This window comes from Centruroides sculpturatus, unplaced genomic scaffold (genome assembly GCF_000671375.1).
Source record: "Centruroides sculpturatus isolate CEXI.00-Female unplaced genomic scaffold, Cexi_2.0 scaffold80, whole genome shotgun sequence".
In the NCBI taxonomy this organism is placed as follows: domain Eukaryota; kingdom Metazoa; phylum Arthropoda; class Arachnida; order Scorpiones; family Buthidae; genus Centruroides; species Centruroides sculpturatus.
In genome coordinates, this window is record NW_019384552.1 from 937,609 (window position 1) to 959,212 (window position 21,604).

The 21,604-nt window shown below is 30.4% G+C and overlaps 1 protein-coding gene across 3 annotated transcripts in view; it reads left to right on the top strand.

Annotated features, from left to right (window-relative positions):
- LOC111623706 (ras-like GTP-binding protein Rho1) overlaps positions 1-21,604 on the top strand; it is a 54,104-nt gene that overhangs the window by 17,127 nt on the left and 15,373 nt on the right. The window contains exons 1-2 of one of the 3 annotated variants that reach the window (XM_023366391.1): positions 1,306-1,381; positions 20,467-20,630. In XM_023366391.1, coding sequence (XP_023222159.1) covers positions 20,475-20,630 — 156 coding nt within the window. In that variant the 5' untranslated portion in view covers positions 1,306-1,381; positions 20,467-20,474. Of the gene's footprint in view, positions 1-1,305; positions 1,382-2,604; positions 2,757-20,466; positions 20,631-21,604 lie in introns of those variants that run through there. The other 2 variants (XM_023366390.1, XM_023366389.1) reach the window with 2 other exon arrangements.

The window sequence follows — 21,604 nt, forward strand, 5'->3', positions numbered from 1 at the left end:
ATTCCGTTTTATATGAATTCCATGTTGTACGAGTCACTTAGATTTTACAAATACGTGTGCCGGGCTGTAAACGGCTCACGTATTTGTAAAATCTAAGTGACTCGTACAATATGGAATTCATATAACACGGAATTATCAACAGTGTTATAGGGGGTCTACTGTAATAAGCTGAGCAATATATATTAATTTAGATGCGTTAAATTACTATATGTGATAATATCTTTGTAGCAATGTATATTATTTTATAGCAATATGTATACTTTTCGATATAAAATAATACAAACAGTATTTGTGGGAATTTTAATATTTTCTTCCAAAGAATATCAGGGAAAACATTATAAAAAAATACCAATAAACTAATTAATTATAAAGTATTTTTGTATAACAAATTAAAATATAATTCAATGGCTTGATTATTTAAAAAAATGATAAAAATGAAAGAAAATCAATACAAAAATATGTAAAAGGCATTTTATGTTCTGTTTCAATCCATTGTTTTTCGATAAAATTGCATAAATTCTCCATAATAGTGAGGTTGCGGCCGACGTTTTCATCGCGAAAACGTGAACATCGGACGTTCAGCGCCGCCTTTCTAGAAGTTTGACAATAGCGTTGCTCGACGTTCCAAACGCCATTGTCAAACTTCTGGACTTACAGAAAGGCGGCGCTGAACGTCCGACGTTCACGTTTTTGCGATGAAAACGTCGGCCGCAACCTCTCTATTATTAATTAAATAATTAATATATTTATTATAAAGGTACAAATTGTTTATTGTTTGTTTTAATCTAAGATAGTTTTTATATAGATTATATTTGAAAAAAAAAAACAAAAAAACAAAAACTGCTTCGTTCAGTAAAGAATTCGGGATTGATTTCTTTACAAAAACTAGTATGGCAGATAATGAGTTTAGCTGTTAAAGAACAGAGGGGGGTGGGAAAACTTTTGTGTCGATGATTTCGTAACTTATTTCATTTTATTAATAATAATTTATTACGTAACTGATTAATATTAAAGTTATAAATATAATTATAAAATATTTAGTTTTTTTTCTTTTTAAAATTTTTATAGGAAGAATGCGATAAAAATTTGTTTTGTTTTCAATGTAATCGCGATTATCATTTGATGATGTCACTGACTACATACCAGCTCTTTATTCTAATTGAAGATAACATTGTCATGACATCATGTAAAATTTAGATATAGCGATTGGCTATTATCGTAACCGATTCCGTCAGTCGACTAATAATATTCTTCCGATGCTCTGACGTCATAGTCGTCTTTAGGGTAGATTGGAGTGTGGCGGAGCGTTCGTTTCTCAAGCGAACGACAAAGGTGTGGCCAGATCAGCGAAAAAAAAGGTTTTTTAAAGAATTTAATAGTAGTAAGTACGAAGAAATTATCGTTTAAATATAAATATATAAATCTTATGTCTTAAATACGTTATAATCAATGGCTAAAAGCTAATATTAGTCGTTATTAAAGGGTAAAGAAAANTCATATAACACGGAATTATCAACAGTGTTATAGGGGGTCTACTGTAATAAGCTGAGCAATATATATTAATTTAGATGCGTTAAATTACTATATGTGATAATATCTTTGTAGCAATGTATATTATTTTATAGCAATATGTATACTTTTCGATATAAAATAATACAAACAGTATTTGTGGGAATTTTAATATTTTCTTCCAAAGAATATCAGGGAAAACATTATAAAAAAATACCAATAAACTAATTAATTATAAAGTATTTTTGTATAACAAATTAAAATATAATTCAATGGCTTGATTATTTAAAAAAAGGATAAAAATGAAAGAAAATCAATACAAAAATATGTAAAAGGCATTTTATGTTCTGTTTCAATCCATTGTTTTTCGATAAAATTGCATAAATTCTCCATAATAGTGAGGTTGCGGCCGACGTTTTCATCGCGAAAACGTGAACATCGGACGTTCAGCGCCGCCTTTCTAGAAGTTTGACAATAGCGTTGCTCGACGTTCCAAACGCCATTGTCAAACTTCTGGACTTACAGAAAGGCGGCGCTGAACGTCCGACGTTCACGTTTTTGCGATGAAAACGTCGGCCGCAACCTCTCTATTATTAATTAAATAATTAATATATTTATTATAAAGGTACAAATTGTTTATTGTTTGTTTTAATCTAAGATAGTTTTTATATAGATTATATTTGAAAAAAAAACAAAAAAACAAAAACTGCTTCGTTCAGTAAAGAATTCGGGATTGATTTCTTTACAAAAACTAGTATGGCAGATAATGAGTTTAGCTGTTAAAGAACAGAGGGGGGTGGGAAAACTTTTGTGTCGATGATTTCGTAACTTATTTCATTTTATTAATAATAATTTATTACGTAACTGATTAATATTAAAGTTATAAATATAATTATAAAATATTTAGTTTTTTTTCTTTTTAAAATTTTTATAGGAAGAATGCGATAAAAATTTGTTTTGTTTTCAATGTAATCGCGATTATCATTTGATGATGTCACTGACTACATACCAGCTCTTTATTCTAATTGAAGATAACATTGTCATGACATCATGTAAAATTTAGATATAGCGATTGGCTATTATCGTAACCGATTCCGTCAGTCGACTAATAATATTCTTCCGATGCTCTGACGTCATAGTCGTCTTTAGGGTAGATTGGAGTGTGGCGGAGCGTTCGTTTCTCAAGCGAACGACAAAGGTGTGGCCAGATCAGCGAAAAAAAAGGTTTTTTAAAGAATTTAATAGTAGTAAGTACGAAGAAATTATCGTTTAAATATAAATATATAAATCTTATGTCTTAAATACGTTATAATCAATGGCTAAAAGCTAATATTAGTCGTTATTAAAGGGTAAAGAAAAGTTAGGCTTAACCAAGTGAAAGATAAAATGGATCCAACAGTTTTGATTTTAATCTGTTAGATTTGTTTGGGTGTTATGTGGAATTTACATTTATATACATTTAATGCACTTAATTACATGTATACAATGATTTCCATTTTTGAAAATATTAATGACAATTCAACACTATCAAGTATATATTATTATTATTACTATTTAAATTCATTTCTAAATTGTCTTAATGTTATATAAATGAATTTAGACCTGTCCTCATTACTTAAATAATGGGGACAATGAAAATGATATGACAATATTACCACAGCCCTTTCTAATACTAAAGGATTTGTCATGTGATAGGTCATTTAAAATTATGGTATTTCTTACATAACTCAACATTTAAGAAAAGTTTAAATGCGACAGAGTTCGGTTCTTTGGAGTACTTCTTGGGATACACGAAACGGCGAATGTAATAGTTTTAACAATACACTTGATTATTTTTATAGAATTAATTCTATATTTTTCTTCAGTAAATTGTATTATAAATATTTATGATCTGTTTATTTAGAAATTATTATTTTTTAAATTTCTAGCTTAAAAAAAATTTTATTGAGCAAATGTCATTTCTATTTTTAACCATTTGTATGATTACTGTTGATTTTTTTTTTCTTTTTTTTTTTAATTATTAACAAATATTTTTTGGCAAAACTTTACGCGTTAACCTGTTAAAAGAATAAAATTTAGCATAAACATTTAATAAACATTTTAAAAAATCTTTTCAGTATTATAACTGTTTAAAGTTCTTAAATAAAAACTTAAAGGGGAAAAGAAAAAAAATATTTAGTTGGAATAGTGGAGTAAATAATCAATTATTAATATATCAAGAAATATAAAATAATTTGGTAGAATGTATTCATTTGCAATAAAAGAATTGTAATTGGATATGATTAACTTGTATAGGATTAAATTACAATTTAATCCTATTAATTACTTTAATAACTTATTATGTGATATAATAATGTAGTATAATTTATGTACAATTAATGTTTTATTTATTATTCATTTAAGACATAATTTTTTTTTATGTTCATCTATATTTTTTTTCTCCTTAATTTTTATAATGAAATTTAACAATGAAATAAGTTTAAATTTCTGGCAATGATGTTTCTTTTCAGTAAAAAATAATGAATATATGCACAAAAAATATAGGCCTATAAGATTTTGATAAGATAACCTTCGGGTTGAAATCTGAAAAAATATATCAAAATTATTTTGTAGGATTGTTTTTATATTGTAGTTACAGGGGAAAAACTTTCCTACCTTAGTCTAATTTTTATTTTCATTGATCTTAGCATTAATTTTAAAGACTTCATTCTGTAACATTTGAAGAATAATTCCAAAACAATAATTTATGTAACACATATATACTTTTATTAAACATTTACTCAAATGAAAATAGTTTTGCTTGTTATAGCTGAATTCAAAATGAGTCTCTAAAAAACAATAGATCTTATTGTATGGGAAAAAGTGTATGTATATGTATATATTTATAAACTATAAGAGACAGAATGTATTTGTTACAAAATAAGTCTCTAGCAAGATTTTGGTTCTAATTAAAATAGTAATTGTTTAATTAGCCTATATATGATGCAAAATTAAAATTCTTTGTTTTTTAATAGAATATAATTTAAAACAAGAGAATTGAGAGAACTTCAAAATAAAAAATAACTCACTATAATGCAAACACTTTCACCTTTGATTGAAAAATGTTTCCAGCAACATTCTAAAACAAAGAAACATTTTATTATAGCTGTATATGGACTAATAGAACTTTTCTATAATCAAACTTTATTTTACTTATATTCAATAAGTCAATTATTTCCTATAATAAAAGGAAAATATTTTCATCTTTATTTTAACTGTGGTTAATTATCTTTCTTGGTTGCTACAAAACATGTCAATGTTCTTATTAGTTTTTTGCATAAATCGTTTTGCTGGTTATACTTTACAGGCAACCTTAACATCTTCCAATGAAGATTTTTGAATTAATGGCTTGTGATTAAAAGTTTCAACATTTAATATTCAGTGTGTGCCCTAAATAACTGTTCATGGTATAACAATGCTGGAAAGTTTTTATGCTGTATTTGAGCAAGGACTGTTTTGTTGCATGAATAGAGGAAATATATAAGTTAAATTGTTAATGCCAGAATTTAATGTTGTTGATGGTTTAAAAAGTTAAAACAAGTTAAAGGGTAATACAAATAAGATTTTAATACAGTAGAGATTATAGGTTTAAAGTTTGGTTTAAATGTGATGTTTTGAGATCACATCAGAAATCTTGGCATCTGTTACTGCCTCATTTGAGCACAGGTTGCTCAAGGCACTATTGCCTTGCTAAGAATCACCATCAGTTTAAACACAAGTTGCAACAAAATGAAAATCTGTACTCTGCCATATTAAATTCTTGTCATTTGTATTGTCAACAGTAAATTCTGGCATTAACAAATTAACCAATACATTTTTTGTCTATTAACACATTAAACCCAGCAACAGCTACTTATATACAATGTGAATGTTACCAGCTTTAAATGTATAAGAATCTTAAAGCTTGATTATATTAAAGCCAAACGATTACTGGATTTTCAGTCTACTTTACTGCTGCTTATAATTATTAAATACTGAGTAATTTGGCACTAGAGCTGGACATTAGGTGCCATCTATTTTTAAATTTAATAATTAAATTAGTATTTACTTAATAATTTAGAAATTTGTAAGAAAAGAATCAGTTGTGCTACTAGATCTCTGTCCAATCCCTCGCTTCTAGACATATTTAATTTTGATATAACCATACTTATTCACAGTTCAGACTTTGAATGACTCAGTAACAATGGCCTATAATCACCCGTTATGGCACTCAGCCAGCTAACATTTTACACCAGTATGGTGTGTATGTACTGTATAACAAAGCTGGTAAAATCAAGCTTTTAAGATGTTTATACTATTCATAGTATAAACATCTTAAAAGCTTGATATTACCAGTTTTGTTCTGTGAACAGTTATTTGTAGTTGACCCTGTATGTTCAAATCTTTATCTATTTTATGTTTTAGCTGCATATAAGTTATTATTTTTAATTAATTAGAATTAACTCTTAAAAGGAATATTTTTATTAAACTAACTAACTGATAGATTATTATACTACATTACAGAATTTATGAAATATTTGAAATTTTGTTTTACTTTCCTGGCAGTTAACATAATAATGTAATCATGTTGCATTTGACCCTCCAGATTTTTGGAATCTCCACATTTTGGAGATTCCAGGACCCAAAAAAGTAAAAAAAAAAATGAGAGTAGGCAGATGTCTGTTTTATTTAATATCTCAGGATGGGATAAAAATTAAGAAACAAAATTTGGCATAGTGACTTGTATATAAGGGGCATTACATTTTGATGGCTAGAGGTTGAGGGGGTGGAACGAAAGCAGGAGTTGTGTTATATCTTGAGTGGGGTCAGACATAATGAAATTTGACATTTTACTGATTTATTGGCATTTATAATATTTTTAGAACTCATCTTTATCTTAAAAATTAAGCCTCTTTTTATATATAATTATTAAAAAATAACATATCTCATAACAGATGGCACCACACACAATTTTAACTTTATGCTAATATATCTTGCAAAGAGAGGGTCAGACATTTGGTGCCCAATTTGAATGATACTTGATGATGATTGTGTAGTCCTTAACACATGGATTCTTGTCCAAATAATATGACCCACTTCTCAAGGGTTTCTGAAAAATGGGCCGTTGAAAATTGAGTTGTCACAATTTTTTAACTGTTTGACATTTTCTGTGTAGTGAAAATGATGCCTCTGTACTGTAGATTGAACTCTGTCATGTCATTAAATAATTATTTCTTGATATGATTTTACCATCATATCTGAAAACATTTAAAATGTAACAAACATTGGTGCATGAGGAGATGGACCATGATATTAACAATAATAATTAAAAAATTCTATGCTACCCTATTTTCATAAGATTTGGCATTTTCATTCATGGGCAGTAATGTCTGAAGCTTATTTGCTTATGGTGACATGAAACTTTTAATTAAAAGTACTATATATACATATACTAACTTTTTGCATCTGCTTTGTTTTATAAGCTTTAAAGATGAAGAACAATAACAGTAATAATAATAATGCTAAAGATACAGTAAAATAATTATATTGGGTTGAACTGAAAGTTTGTCCGGTCTTTAGAAAGAAATAAAATAGTATCTTTTTAAATAAATAAAAATTTTTAATCCACTATGTATTTACTCTTCTGTTCGATAACCTTGTGCCACTTGACAGGTAGTTTCATAATTCCATCGTAAAGAATTGGGTGGGTTTCTGATTGAAGAAATTATCGATGTGATTTTTGATATCTTCTAAATATTGAAATCCTGTGCCATTTAAATTATTCTGCGATGAATGAAAAAGATGATAGTCTGAGGAAGCAATATCTGGAGAACATGTAGGGTGACTCAAAACATCCCAGTTAGTCTAAAGTTTTTGGCGCACATTTAACAATATGTGCAGTCTTGCATTATCATGTTGGAATAACACTGTCTGTCGATTTGCAAGTTCCAGACATTTTTGATGCACTGGAGCCTTTAGTTCAACCAGTTGGAGACAATATTTATTGGAATTAATTGTTTGGTTGTTGGGTAAAAGTTTGTAATAAAGAGCCCCTTTCCAGTCCCACCAAACTGAAATCATTACTTTTCTAGGATGCAAACCAGCTTTAGGTTGCGGCACTGGAGGATTACCTGGCTTACTCCAAGATCTCTTGCATTGAATATTGTTGTAAACAATCCATTTTTCATTGCCTGTTATTAATTAATCGCTTTAAAAATGGATTGTCTCCATTGTGTTTTAAAAGTGAATCACATACAGAAACGTGCTCAATAAGGTTTTTCACTTAATTGATGGGGAACCCAAACATCATAATGGGAAGTGTATCCAAGGCTAGCCAAATGTCTGACAATAGATATTTGGAATTTTTAAGATGTCAGCTATCTCTCATGTTGTTTTATGCTGATCATTTCGAATTAAAGCCATTATGGACTCATCTTCTATGGTTGAATGTCGTCCTGATCAAGATGCATCTTTGAGAGAAAAATCTCCCTTGCTGAATTTTGAAAACCATTTCTGGCATGTTCAATCAGTAACTGCATCCTCCCCATATACAGCACATATCTTTTTTTGAGTTTTTGTTGCATTTTTTCCTTTTCGGAAATAATAGAGCATGATATGTCAAAAAGCACCTTCTTATCATCCATTCTAATGTTTTTTTTTTCCTTCTTTTTTTCTTAAAAGATAACAAAATTTTAAAAAATAGCTGTAATTAAACCTACATGATAAATGTGCAAATGTTTATAATGTCAACCTAAACAAGTTAAAACTTGATAAGCACGACATAGGCGCAACAGACGAGCGATTATGTAACTACTCAAATGACCTTTCGGTTCAACCCAATATTATCCATAAAAAGAAACAACTAAACTTGCAAAGGTTCAGGCCTACATGCCTAGTGTCTTGTCTGCTTGGCTATCACTGCTCTGAGGAAATATGAAACTTCCAAAGATTTATAAGCTAAGCTGACCAGATTTCCGCAGACAAAATCTGGGACATGTACTCATAACATAAGAAATTGTTTTGGAAATATTTACTAATAATTGGTCACTTCAAAACTGTTTTTTCATTGTGTATTTAATTTTTTTTATTTTTGTCATAGGCAAATATTAACATGTTTCTGGTTTACAGACAAAACTTGGGAGTTATTATGCAAAAAAGAGAGAAAAAAAATACAAATGTTTCACTTTATATAAGTATATATATTTTGATTAATTTGTTGTTTTGTTCTTTACCTAAATTTCAACATGGCACACAACTTTCTGGCACATCTAAGAGTATTTTTCAGAAGTATGGATCTTCTTTAAGATTACTTTGTTTTCACAAGTTTCTGCATGAATTCTTTGCATGTCATTTTAAAGTTCACTTTCACCATCAGAAGAGCACAAAGAACATCCACTTTAAGCTGAGACTTCTCTAGAGACCATATTCTGTTCATATGTGAAAAACTCTTCCCACTGCTGCATTACTGCCTGGCAGAGAGAACACAATTTTTGCTAAAACTTTGAAGTTCTTATGTGGCACAAAATGTTCTGTGAAATGCATAAATGCTTTTTTCTATTTCTTGTGAATTTCAGTACTATCTTGTTTCTGTAATTGTATCCTTCCAGATACAAATTCTTTCAAATATGTGAATTCATCAAACAATTCATTACTATTTATGTCCACTTCAGCACACTTTGTATTGTCTCTACGGATTTTTCAAATTCTTCTCTTTTGGGCACCCCCATGAGGAGTAAACATTTGAGATGTTATACTATGATATGCTTCTTGTCTACACTTTTTAATGACTTGTAATCACTAAGATTGGCCTGCCTTTATCCCCAGACTTATTACAACACCTGGTGCAATAAGTCGAGCGGTAAAGTAAGACGAATTTTAATGCTCACAAGTCATCTGTGTTGACTCCATGTTTTCAGATAATCAACAGCAATAGAGAGAAATTTGTTTGATATTATGAAATGTGCATTTTGTTATGTGTTCATCCTCTTCTAACTGCCTCAATGTCTGACCATCATAGGTATGAAGTGTTCACCCCTTCTTACTTCCAATATTCTCTCAAGCTCTTAGGATTTGATAAGTTTCAATGAATTTACACTTCTATTGTCATTTTCCACAAAGTAAATAGCATCATAAAATAGAATCATTTGAGCAAAGCATAACCACATTTCTATGGTAGGATTTTCAAAATATTTTCTCAGTGACATTTAATTTCTGATAGGAAAAAGCTTTTTATATCAAGATTATTTTTATGGCTGGCATTAGTGGCAACCAACATATTGTAATAGCCTAGTATTCTGTTTTCTTACCCAACAAAGTCAGTTTTCAACCTCTTGACGTTGTAGGTATGGAAATATCTGAATACTTTAAAAACAATACTTTCAATGTTTACCGGTATAGCATCTAAGGCATTGTGAGCACAGTTATGTATGAGATGAGCATTGCATCTAAGACCAATTAGGCCTTTTTGAAGACCATTTTTCAATTTAGTGATGGCATTTTCTTTGCTTCTTCATTGTAGCCCACCATAGTTAGTATTGGTGTTGTCAGTTGAGTGACCATTGACCTTTTTTCTGTAGTTGATATTGGTGTAATTTTTTTAGCATGTTTCCAGAATTTCAGCTGTTCCACCTGGTATCTCAACAAAGCCCAGAAGTTCAGTTTTCAGGCTGTGCACCCGAGTTCACAATGAAGAGTGTAACTAACATTGGAAGAAGTTTTGTGTTTTTATGATTTGACACATCAATACTGATACTAATGTGGCATACTTCTTGTAATTCAGCTAAGAGCTCTTCCTTTGCCGAAGGAGCAAGCACATTTGTAACAATTGCTTCAGTTTTAGTCTTTGCACATGAAAACTTATTACAAAACTTCATCAAGCCACTAGTACAGTCCATAGAATGAAAACTATGATTATGATTTATAATGTGATAAATCTGCCTTCTGTGATTGCTAGCTGGTAATCACTTAACTGGTACAACAATTCTGAAAAATGTGTGTGACTGGCTTGATGCATGGGACTGGACTGCTGCAGTGTGTTTATCAGATTCTTCATGGTATTTGGTTGCCCTTCTTCCAATAGCTGTTGAGTTACACAAGGTGCACAAAACAGTGCTCTCATCCACAGTAACCTGAATATAGGGAAACAGTCTGCAATTGTAGGTTGAAATGACACTAGTGTTTTCTTTTTAAGATTTTATCCATATGCACTCATTTTCTTTTGTTGCGTTTATCAAGTGGGGCATGGTTGAACAAAGTGAACAATTCACTGAGAAAAGTAATTTTGATTTTATAACTCTGGAACATGTTTTGAAACTACACATTCAGACTCCTTGGTTCTTAGTTAATGGCCTTGACATGGTATATTTTTAAAAATTTATTAAAAATTTAATGTTTATCAAGTACGTTTGAAAATATCGTATTATTACATTATAAAAAATAATAATTAATTTGGAAAATATTTAATTCACTATAAAAAAATTTTTAAATGTTAAATGTTGGTAAACCTATGACCAAGACTTTAGTCACCATTCATTGTGTTATTAATCAGTAGTTTGTACAATAAACTTTATTACAATTTTATTATATTTTTAATGTCCAAATTTATTATAAAAACACTTAGACATTTAAAAATTAAATAACTAGTTAATTCTTGGGAATGAAGCTGGATATCTCACAACAGTTGTCAGCCTATCTACCACTGTATCCAACTGGCTGTGATTGCAAACTTGAGACAAATTTGGGATGTGGCCCTCAATCTGGGACATAATCTGGGACAAATTTTCATCACGGACAGGGCTATTGAACCGGGACTGTTCTGGAAAATAGCAGACGTCTGGTCACCCTATATAAACTAAACACATTTTTCAAAGGCCATTGAATTATGTGATACTTAGTATTTTGAAAGATAAAGTATATATAAACTAGTAGGCATATGGCAGAACATACAGACCACATCATGTCTATATTAGCAGTATCAGTAATGGAACTACAGTGGCACAGAATAGTTTTTTCTTAATCACTGAAGGAATAAAGGCCTTTTGGCCACAAAGGACAGGCCTACAATCCTGCCCTTCATAGCATGAGTGTGGTTGGGAAGGGACCTCCATTAGAATTTTGAATTACAATCCAAAGTGTTGTTGTTCTGCCTCAGGTTTGTATTAAATTCCTTTTAAGATGAAGTGTTAATTTGTATTTGTTTTCATTATAGTTAAATATTTATTAGAATATTTAAGAATTGGCATGTGTTAATGAAACAAATTATTTTAAATTAAAATTGATAAATCTGAATAACTTTCAGTTTGAAGATGTACAAGTTTTCAACAATTTTGTTGTCTGCATATAAAAGGAAAACTCGTCTTTAATAAATGTTTTTCACATCAAATTTTGTAATGAAATAAATTTTAAAAGGTAAAATAGGACTGCACTGTAACAGCACCAGATGCATTGCCATTATTATTATCTGTAGTAGAAACATTTTCATTTCAAATGGCTATAAATGTGAAAATAATGAATGTATTAGCTACTGTCAAAGTATTTGTACATTACAATGAACTTTTAAATCAAAATATAGTGTAAGTACTTGAAATCTGTGATTTAAATCTTTGAAGCAAGAGAAATAATGGCAGCATTTCTGGATTGCTGGAGTGTAATGTTAGACTTAAATGATTTTACTCTGCCAAATCAAACATCATAGATAAAACTGATTCTGATTGGCTAGTGACATTTTTTTTTGTTTATTTCTTTGGGGAACAGTGTACCATAATGAAATTGTTTTACTTAAGAAATATAACATAAACAACTTTTTATATGAATAGAGTAATAGTTTAAATTATGAAAAAATTTGTTTGCATTAGTTTGTTCTGCACAACCTTCTTTATCTCAAAATGAACGTGTTACATGTGACACAAATATCAATCAGAATCTCATCCCAAATTGTTTCCAAATAGGCCATAAGATCCTTGGTGCTATGGTTAGGCATGTGATGGACTTTTCCCAGCTTAACCCACCAGACAACATAGTTATGTAGTGGGTTAAGATCTGGAGTCCATTCATTTGGCATAATGAATGAACTCAACACATTTTTCTCCATCGAAGACACTATGCACATGGCCTTGTAAAACAGCATAAAAAACCAGAAGTGTCGTTTTTCAAATACATTCCTGGCATTTAGCTTTAGACAATCCTCTAGCATGTGAGTGTAGGTGATATAATAATTTTGGTTCCTTTTTTAAGCTGTTTTGAATATCAGTTGCAGCTTGCGTGAATGGAAATAGCCCTTCTCCCGGTCCATGGTCAGAGATATATTCTGAAAGTGCTGAACCTGTATTTTGTCCCTGGGAACATCTTTTACCAACTTTATGTAAATATTGGGTTGGCCCATAAGTCCTGGCATTTTTTAAGTGAAAATTTTGCATGAAAAATAAAATGTTTTGGCAATGCATTTTATGTTATTTGATAGAGAATTATGTGCTCTACAAAATAGTGTGTTTAGTTTTTTTATGCTGATATCCTTTTTGTTCTTTTCAGGTCAATAAAAAGGAGTGTCAAGTCAACAAAGAGCATTTCTGGCACCTTCTGCTTTTTGCATTTAATTGAGGTGCCAAAGCCACAGTAGCTGTTAGAGAGATTTGTGAAGAGTGTGACAAAGAAGTGCTGCCTCTTAGAATGCCTCAAAATTGGTTCAAGCGATTCAAAGATGGCAATTTCGACATCAAAGACATGCATTGCTCCGGACACTCCATTCAGTTCCATGAGGAGTGACTAGTGTGGATCTTTGTGAATAAGCTGATTCAAATGATGGGGTAATTGGCTAAGAGAATGGAATGCTTCCATAGTACCATAAAGCATCATCACCTTCACTCAGTGGGAAAGATTCAAAAGTTGGGCACATGGGTTCCGCATGCTTTCAATGATAACATCAAAAATCAATGTGTCGCCTAAGCCATTCTTTGCACTGCTTCATATTGACATACATGCACTATTTTTCGTCACCAGTAACAATTCGGTAGAGGAATCGTTGCTTGTGTCCATGAATTGACTGATGATGAGCAAGCAAATCGGCAGAGATTGTGACTTGTTGATTTTTGATGATGATGCTCAAAGCGTGTGGAACCCATGTGCCTAACTTTTGAATCTTTCCCACCGAGTGAAGGTGATGATGCTCTATGGTACTGTGGGAGCATTCCATTATCTCAGCCAATTCCCTCATCGTTTGAATCAGTTTATTCATGAAGATTCATGCCACTTGCTCCTCATGGAACTGAATGGAGCGTCCTGAGCAATGTGTGTCTTTGAATCGCTTAGGACGCCTCAAAATTAGTTTAAGAGGCAGAGCTTCTTTGGCATCTCGATTAAACGCAAAAAGCAGAAGGTGTCGAAAATGCTCTTTATTGACTTGACACTCCATATTATTGACCTGAAAAGAACAAAAAGGATATCAGCATAAAAAAAACTAAACACACTATTTTGTAGAGCACATAATTCTGTCAAATAACATAAAATTCATTGCCAAAACATTTTATTTTTCACACACAATTTTCACTTATAGGACTTATAGGCCAACCCAATACAGTTTTTCTGGGTATTGAATGTTTTGTAGCTGGAACTTTTTATTTTGTCAAAGAATCAATGATTTTATGTAATTCAGAGATGATTTACTTGTATCACTTTATCCTAGTCTGCTTCTGTCAGGCCAAGAAATGTCTGTTTGTTGTAAGCACAGAAGTATAGATCACTAGATTTGATGTAATGATGATTTTGCTGATTGAGTTTATGGCCTGACTTCCTTTCCAATTGTCAGATTTCATCTGAATCACTCCCTTACATGCTTAATCACTTCTAGTGTCTGCACAGATCTGAATTTTACACATTGATTCTCCTTTCAAGTGAACAGTGAATACTGCTTGATATTTTTTCTCCATTTTCACGACACACTGACTGGTTCTGCATGAACAGTAATATTTGCTTATGTAGATGATTATGCATCTTGTACATATTATTTTAATTAACAGTTTACTTGTTTATATAGGGTTGGTAAAAAACACTTTGCCTGACAAGTGCAACAGTTTTATTGGGGCACAGTGTAACCAATTTGTACTTAAGAATTGGAAAATTAATAGAAAATTTTTAAAATAAACATTTTATTAGTTTTACCAATATTTGTAAACTGTTAAATTTCAGAAATATTTGCATCTTAATGGAAAAACTTTTAATATGTATTCTTAAAGTGGTTTATTATGTAGGAAAATATTTTAGTGTTTTCCATCTGACTATAATGATTTTACATTCTTTGTTTTTTTATGAATGTCATCTTCACATTAATACTATTAATAAAAATTGACAGAAATTATGATTTGTAACTTTTTCAATATAGGCTTATGTATTAAAGTTAGTTCATTTGTATGTGCTATGTGATATTTTTTCTAATATTGATAATTCAGGCTAGAACATGAGAATAATTTTGATTAGAGAGTCATACATTCATGTATAAAGAATAAAAGTTTGTGAATACAACTTTACTTTATATATATATAACATGATCTTGTGTCAAAAATTCCCATGTGCTATATTTTATAATTATTAAAATATACTATCAAAATGATAAATGACTGTTGATTTTTAAAATAAAGTTAGCACAAAACAAAATTGATGGAAAAAATCTTTTTCCAAAAGAAAAAATTACAAATTTTTATTAGAAATTTTTAATAATTTGATATTCACAATAATAATTGCCAATGCATCAAATAATTATAGAAATTTGGATATAACTTTGATTTTAAAATCAAATAAAAGATGAAAGTGCTATGTAGTTTTTTTTATATCTGAAAGTTCAGTGTTTGTTTACAATATAGAGTGACAGTGATTTGAAAGTTTTCTAGCAAGTGTGTATATATTACTGATATGGCATGATTTAACATTTTTTAAATCTTAATTTCATTCCATATTTAAGATTTTATACCATTTTTAATATTCTGAAATGTCTTGACTTATTCTCTCTTTTATGTTAAACTAGCAGATGAGCCTGCCATTGCTTGGGAAAAAAGTATTGATAGCGAAGATTAAGATTATTAGATTATAGCCGATCTTACCCATTTTATTGAGTGCAAGAATGTCCCTTCTCTTCTGAGACTAATTAGAAAATTTTTAGATATCTGCTTACCACACCAGGATAATGATAATTAAGACTCACTGCAATCACTAACCAGTGCATAGTACCACTAAGTGATGAATAAATGTTCTTCTTCAGGTTTACTAAATTTGAAAAATAAGCTGGATCTTCCAGAATCGTTAATAATGTTCGATTTTATGCTTGAATTTATATTTAAGACGAAGAATTTAAATAGAGCAAACTTATTCACATGCGCTCTTCATGTCAACTTTATATATGAAATGCTCTTACACATGTGTGCCACCTATCATAGCATAAATGTACTATGCCAGAAACCTTCGTCCTTACATACAAGAACTATTATTTATATACTTTTAAGATGTAAATGATGACAAGATGTGTAGAAGGAAGCCAAGAAGTAAAATTGAATTTAACATATACTTCAGCTGTGTTAAAGTAAACAATTTAGTCATGAAACTTATAAGAATAAATTTCATAAACTTTCCATTGTACTGTTTAAATAATAAGATCTTATTTTACATGGGATTAACATAGGCAGATTTGTTTTTGCAAATAGTTAAGTTAAACCATTCCTAATACCATTGAGTGTGACTTAAGTCAGCAGAGTGTATTTCTCCAACTTCTGCTATTCTGAACACAGTTATTCAATGCTACTCACAATGGTGAATATTGTAGTTTGCATATGTGGTGAATATCTTGGTTTCAATATGATGTAACATAATTTTGCTTTGTATGATCAGAAACATAAGAATAAAATGTTGTTCATTAGAACATTTAGTGTTTTCCATCTGACTATAATGATTTTATATTTTTTTATGAATGTCAAAATGTTTATATATTAAAATTACAATTGACATGTAGGCAGCCATTTTATAATTAAAAGAAATGTCTAGGTAATCTGAGACTACTTGTAATAAAGCCCAAATAGGCTATATGCAGAATTTTATTTTATCTACTGACATGAAACCCAGCATTAAACAAGACCATACTGTACTTTCCTTCAATATGGCAATATGTTTTTTCTTTAGTGTATTTAAACAATTGATTATAGCAATCAATTTTTGCTTTTGAATAATACAGTAGAAACTCGAAAACTCAGCTCTCGATAACCCGGCACTCCGGATAACTCGGCCACAGCCTGGCAAGGCAAAAAAATTCTTAGTTGATTCATTTTCATTATAGACAGCTTTATAAAAGTATAAAAGCTCTCATAAAGTATTTTTCTGAGGTCTGTCTTATCAGGTAAATTACTGTACACAGTGTATTCATTAATTTTCATTTTCATGTAGTAAAGGCTCTATGCCTTCATAAAGGATGTACTTTTCGTTTGTTTAAGGGTATTTGGGCAGTTTATTCTCTGTTATATTCTCTAGTAAACAATACATACAAGTACAGTACAGTATTTTCTGAGGAAACACTTGTACTTATTTTTTTTAACCCCATTCCCGATAACCTGGCATTTTCACAAACTCGGCCACCCTTCGGTCCACATTAGGCCGAGTTTTCGAGGTTCTACTGTATTAAGAAATGATGACTTTTTTTAATAACGAACAAGTATTTAGAATCCAAAATTATAGTTTTAGAAATGAAAGGATGAATACATAAACTTACAAAAGAATCTTTATGCAAAAAATAGAAAAAAATATTCAGAAGTAATAAATTAATATAGTAAGTATGGGACTCTATTTATTGACTCAATTATCTATCTCACACAATGTAGAAGAGCTGATGATTTTTTTGGTGAGTTTGATCTCTCTCCATCCAGATGCTGCATATGTTCATTATAATCAGGAGTTTTCTATCATTTTTACACCCATGATGCACCAGAACATCCAATGAGTAGTTTAACCACACTTAAAAAGAAAATGTATTAGAATTGCACATTCCATTGCTCAAAATATGGTTCTACAAAAAGTATTTAAGTGTGTGCTCTCTGGCCTAAGTTTAAAATAACTTGCTTGATGCACGTAAAAAAAATTGTGCACTTCCACCATTGGGAAAGATTGATTTTTTTTTGTTGATAATCAAAAGCCAATGTTGTTTCTCTTGGTGGGTTTTTAAACTTGTGCTCTTTGACTCTGGCATTATGCACATACTTGCAAGTGATTCTTCTTTTGTTTATTCTTTTAGCTATTTCTTCAACTTTCAGTTTTAACACAACTTTAATATGGGAGCTATCCAAGTTCTTAAGATCTTGTTAACTTGCATCTTCCTTGTAACTTCAACTTGTAATGTATCCCAAACTCTTTGCTTCAAATGATGATGCAATAATTCCCAAATTATTACAGTCCCTTGGCAAATCTTGACAATGATAATCTTTAAGAACAGGCAGAGCAAATCATACAGACAGATTCTGATGATGGTATATACAGAACATGTTGCACATTTTTTTTTCCAGCAGTAGTGTCACAGCAATTATGAACAATTCATTGAAAATTATCCATATTATAAGTGGAGTTTTAAAACTAAATGGTGTGCTATGGAGAGGATATCCTGCTTCCAATTTCTTAGTGAACAAAGGGAAAAAACAATTGTAATGCCTAAAATGTATCAAGTGTCATCAAGATTTTCCAAAGATCTCACACTTGCAACTTAGCCCTTCATCCAAATTTTAAAATTAGAGGGAGATTTATATATAACAACTTATTGAATGGCGCTCTTTATAAGTCATAATGGTTTGTCTGTGATCAAAGTTCAAAGCAATCACATGACTCTTTTGCCAATACATACAACTCAGCAAGGCTGATAGCATGATAAAACTGGAAATTTGACCTATAGGCTGAGAGATTCCAGGCCCTGTTTCTCCATGTAAACTTTGGGCATGTTGCCAGTTGTGTACTCATTGCGTTCTACATACCAATCAAGTTGATAATTTGTTGTTTATGATAAATTTTTTTATTTTGATCTTTATAACAGGCATTCAACATGCACAATGTCACAACAAAATTACCCTTTTCAAAACTTGGGTCTTGTGGCTACACAAGTAAAAGTTTTAACTGCTTGCTGGAGTTAATAGGTGGCTGGCTACACATTTGAGTGAGTGTTTTTAAACACTCATATGTGTAGCCAGCTAAGTTTTGAAAAGGGTAATTTTGTTGTGACATTGTGCATGTTGAATGCCTGTTGAACACCTTACCATAACATTCCATCTAAAGCAGATGTGTGTAATGTCCTATTCCTATAAAACATTTAGTTAAATTAACACATTAAGTTGTAGCTTCTCTCTCTTTGTTATTTTTAGACTAAAAAGTGTATTAAAAATATGAGGAGAAACTAGGATAAATGAAAAAGGGATTAAAAATACACCAGTCCTGGATCCCAATAATAACTGAAGTGATATTGTGTAGGGTGTTTTGAAGGTGCTGTTTAGGTTGAGGAATGGGATAATAAAAGGAAGACTTTCTTGATTTTGTGAAGTTATGAAAAAATTGTCTAAAATTGTGACTAGAATTAAGGTATTTGTGCTTTTATGACTTTTTATTTGGGGTAAAAATCCTGATCTGTAATGTCAAGTGTTGATTTTAGCCTGTTATTTTGGTTGATGAAGTGTTTAGTAATGAAAGCTATACATGTAATAAGTAGATTGGTACAGATGATTAGCTTCAGTGTATTTTTATGTAAATTCCAGCTGAAGAGGAGTCATGAAAAACTCTAAATTCATACTGGAAATTAAAGCTGTTTTCTTAAAATTAATTTATTGTCATTATTGAATGTATCATAAGTCTGGAATAATAGTTTGTTGGTAGACCAAAAATGGTATTAAACTTCTTATATGCCTAATATCATCACAGAATAAATTGAATAAAATATTCATTAACTTTAATGCTCTATATAAACAGGAGATAATGTCATTTTAACATTAAGTTCAAGAAATATAGTAAGACTGCTTGTGGAACATAGATATATAGTGTTAAAAACAGGGCTGTGGAGTCACGTAAAAATCTACCAACTCCAACTTTTCCTTACCATCCGACTCCGGCTAAAACACCAAAACTCCACGACTCCGACTCCACAGCCCTGTTTAAAACAAAGTTGGCATATTCTAAAAAATAGAACATAAGGAAAGGAAAAGAAAAGCCACCTTTTATTAGTTACAGTAGAGCCTCGAAAACTCGGCACTCAATAATCCGGCACTCTGGATAACTTGGCCACACCTTGGCAGGGCAAAAAAATCCTTAGGCGTAAAGCCTCCATGAGGCATAAAGCTGTCTATAATTTTCATTATAGACAGCTTTATGCCTCATAAAGTATTTTTCTGAGGTCTGTCTTATCAGGTAAATTACTGTACACAGTGTATTCATTAATTTTCATTTTCATGTAGTAAAGGCTCTATGCCTTCATAAAGGACGTACTTTTCCTTTGTTTAAGGGTATTTGGGCAATTTATTCTCTGTTGTATTCTCAAGCAAACAATACATACAAGTACAGTACAATATTTTATCAGGAAACACGCATACTTATCCTTTTTTAACCCCATTCCCGATAACCCGGCATTTTCACAAACTCGGCCACCCTTCGGTCCACATTAGGCCGAGTTTTCGAGGTTCTACTGTATTAGGTTGAAGGTTTGTTTGAATATTACTTCAGTCAGTATAAATATTTAATGTTAAAATTAATTGCAGTAGAGTAAAATTTTAATTTTTAAATCTTTTTCTAAAATCTTCCTTTTAAAAGTACTTAATATTTATTTCTTTCTCCTCCTGTACTTAGATTGTTTTTGGATAATTTCAAAGCATAATGTAGAAAATTACTGGATTACTATTGTTTACTACATTTGACTTAATAATAATTAGAATATTTAATTTCATTTAGATATCCATATGGCTGCAATTCGTAAAAAGTTGGTTATTGTTGGTGATGGAGCTTGTGGTAAAACCTGTCTTCTGATTGTCTTCAGCAAAGACCAATTTCCAGAAGTCTATGTTCCTACTGTGTTTGAAAATTATGTAGCTGATATTGAAGTAGACGGAAAGCAGGTAAAAATAAATTGTTTGTTTATTTAAAGATTTATATTTTTGAGCTTAATACTTTCAAATAAACAATTTATATTTAAAAAATTTAGTTTTTCTAGACTAATTAGTTTTTCTATGTTTTGATATAATAATATTTTATCACATTATCTGTAAAGAAATAAGTGACTGAATTGTAACTGAACAAAGTGATTACACAACTTTTTGCCTTTATGTACTGTACATATTGTCTAATGGATTTAAATTGTGTTTGATTTAGCTTTTTAGTACTTTATATTTACTATTTTTATAATGCTTTTGCAATTAAAAGCTTGTTTTAAATGCAAAAAAAAAAATTTTTTTTAGGTTATTTGATAAATTTAGTTAATTTAATGATTCTAAATTTGGAATTCGGTTTCCTTCTATTGACAAATTCATAATTGGATAATTTGAATATATTGAAATAACAGAAGAGAACAATGGCCCAGTAAGTGATTTCAAATCCATTTTTGCAAGTTGAATGTTTTACCAGATATACCAATAATTGATAATTGTTTGTCCAGATCATGAGAATACATGTCAGAAAGGTTCAAGAAGCATTTTATACCTACAATAAACAGATTTCTCTATCAGAATAGTGTTTTTTTTTCCTGTGCATTTCTAAACTGATCTGAATTATCTATTTACTGAAATTGTCATAGATAGCAACTTGTTTATTTTAATGTCAAATTCTTCAAATTGTTAAATACAAAATTTAGGATTTTAATTTAATTTCAAACAATAAAAAATATCAGTTTGTAATTTTATCTGTTGTAACTGAATTTTTATTGGAAATTGATCTGTTTTCCTAGTAGTATTAAGAGCTGTACAAAATTTTGCTGAAAATATTATGTTCTGTATAGAACATATACACATTTGAAATTTATAGATAACATAATATGCACTGAGTGACTACTTTATTTGGAACACTCACTAATACCTTGTTGGTCCTCCTATAGCTG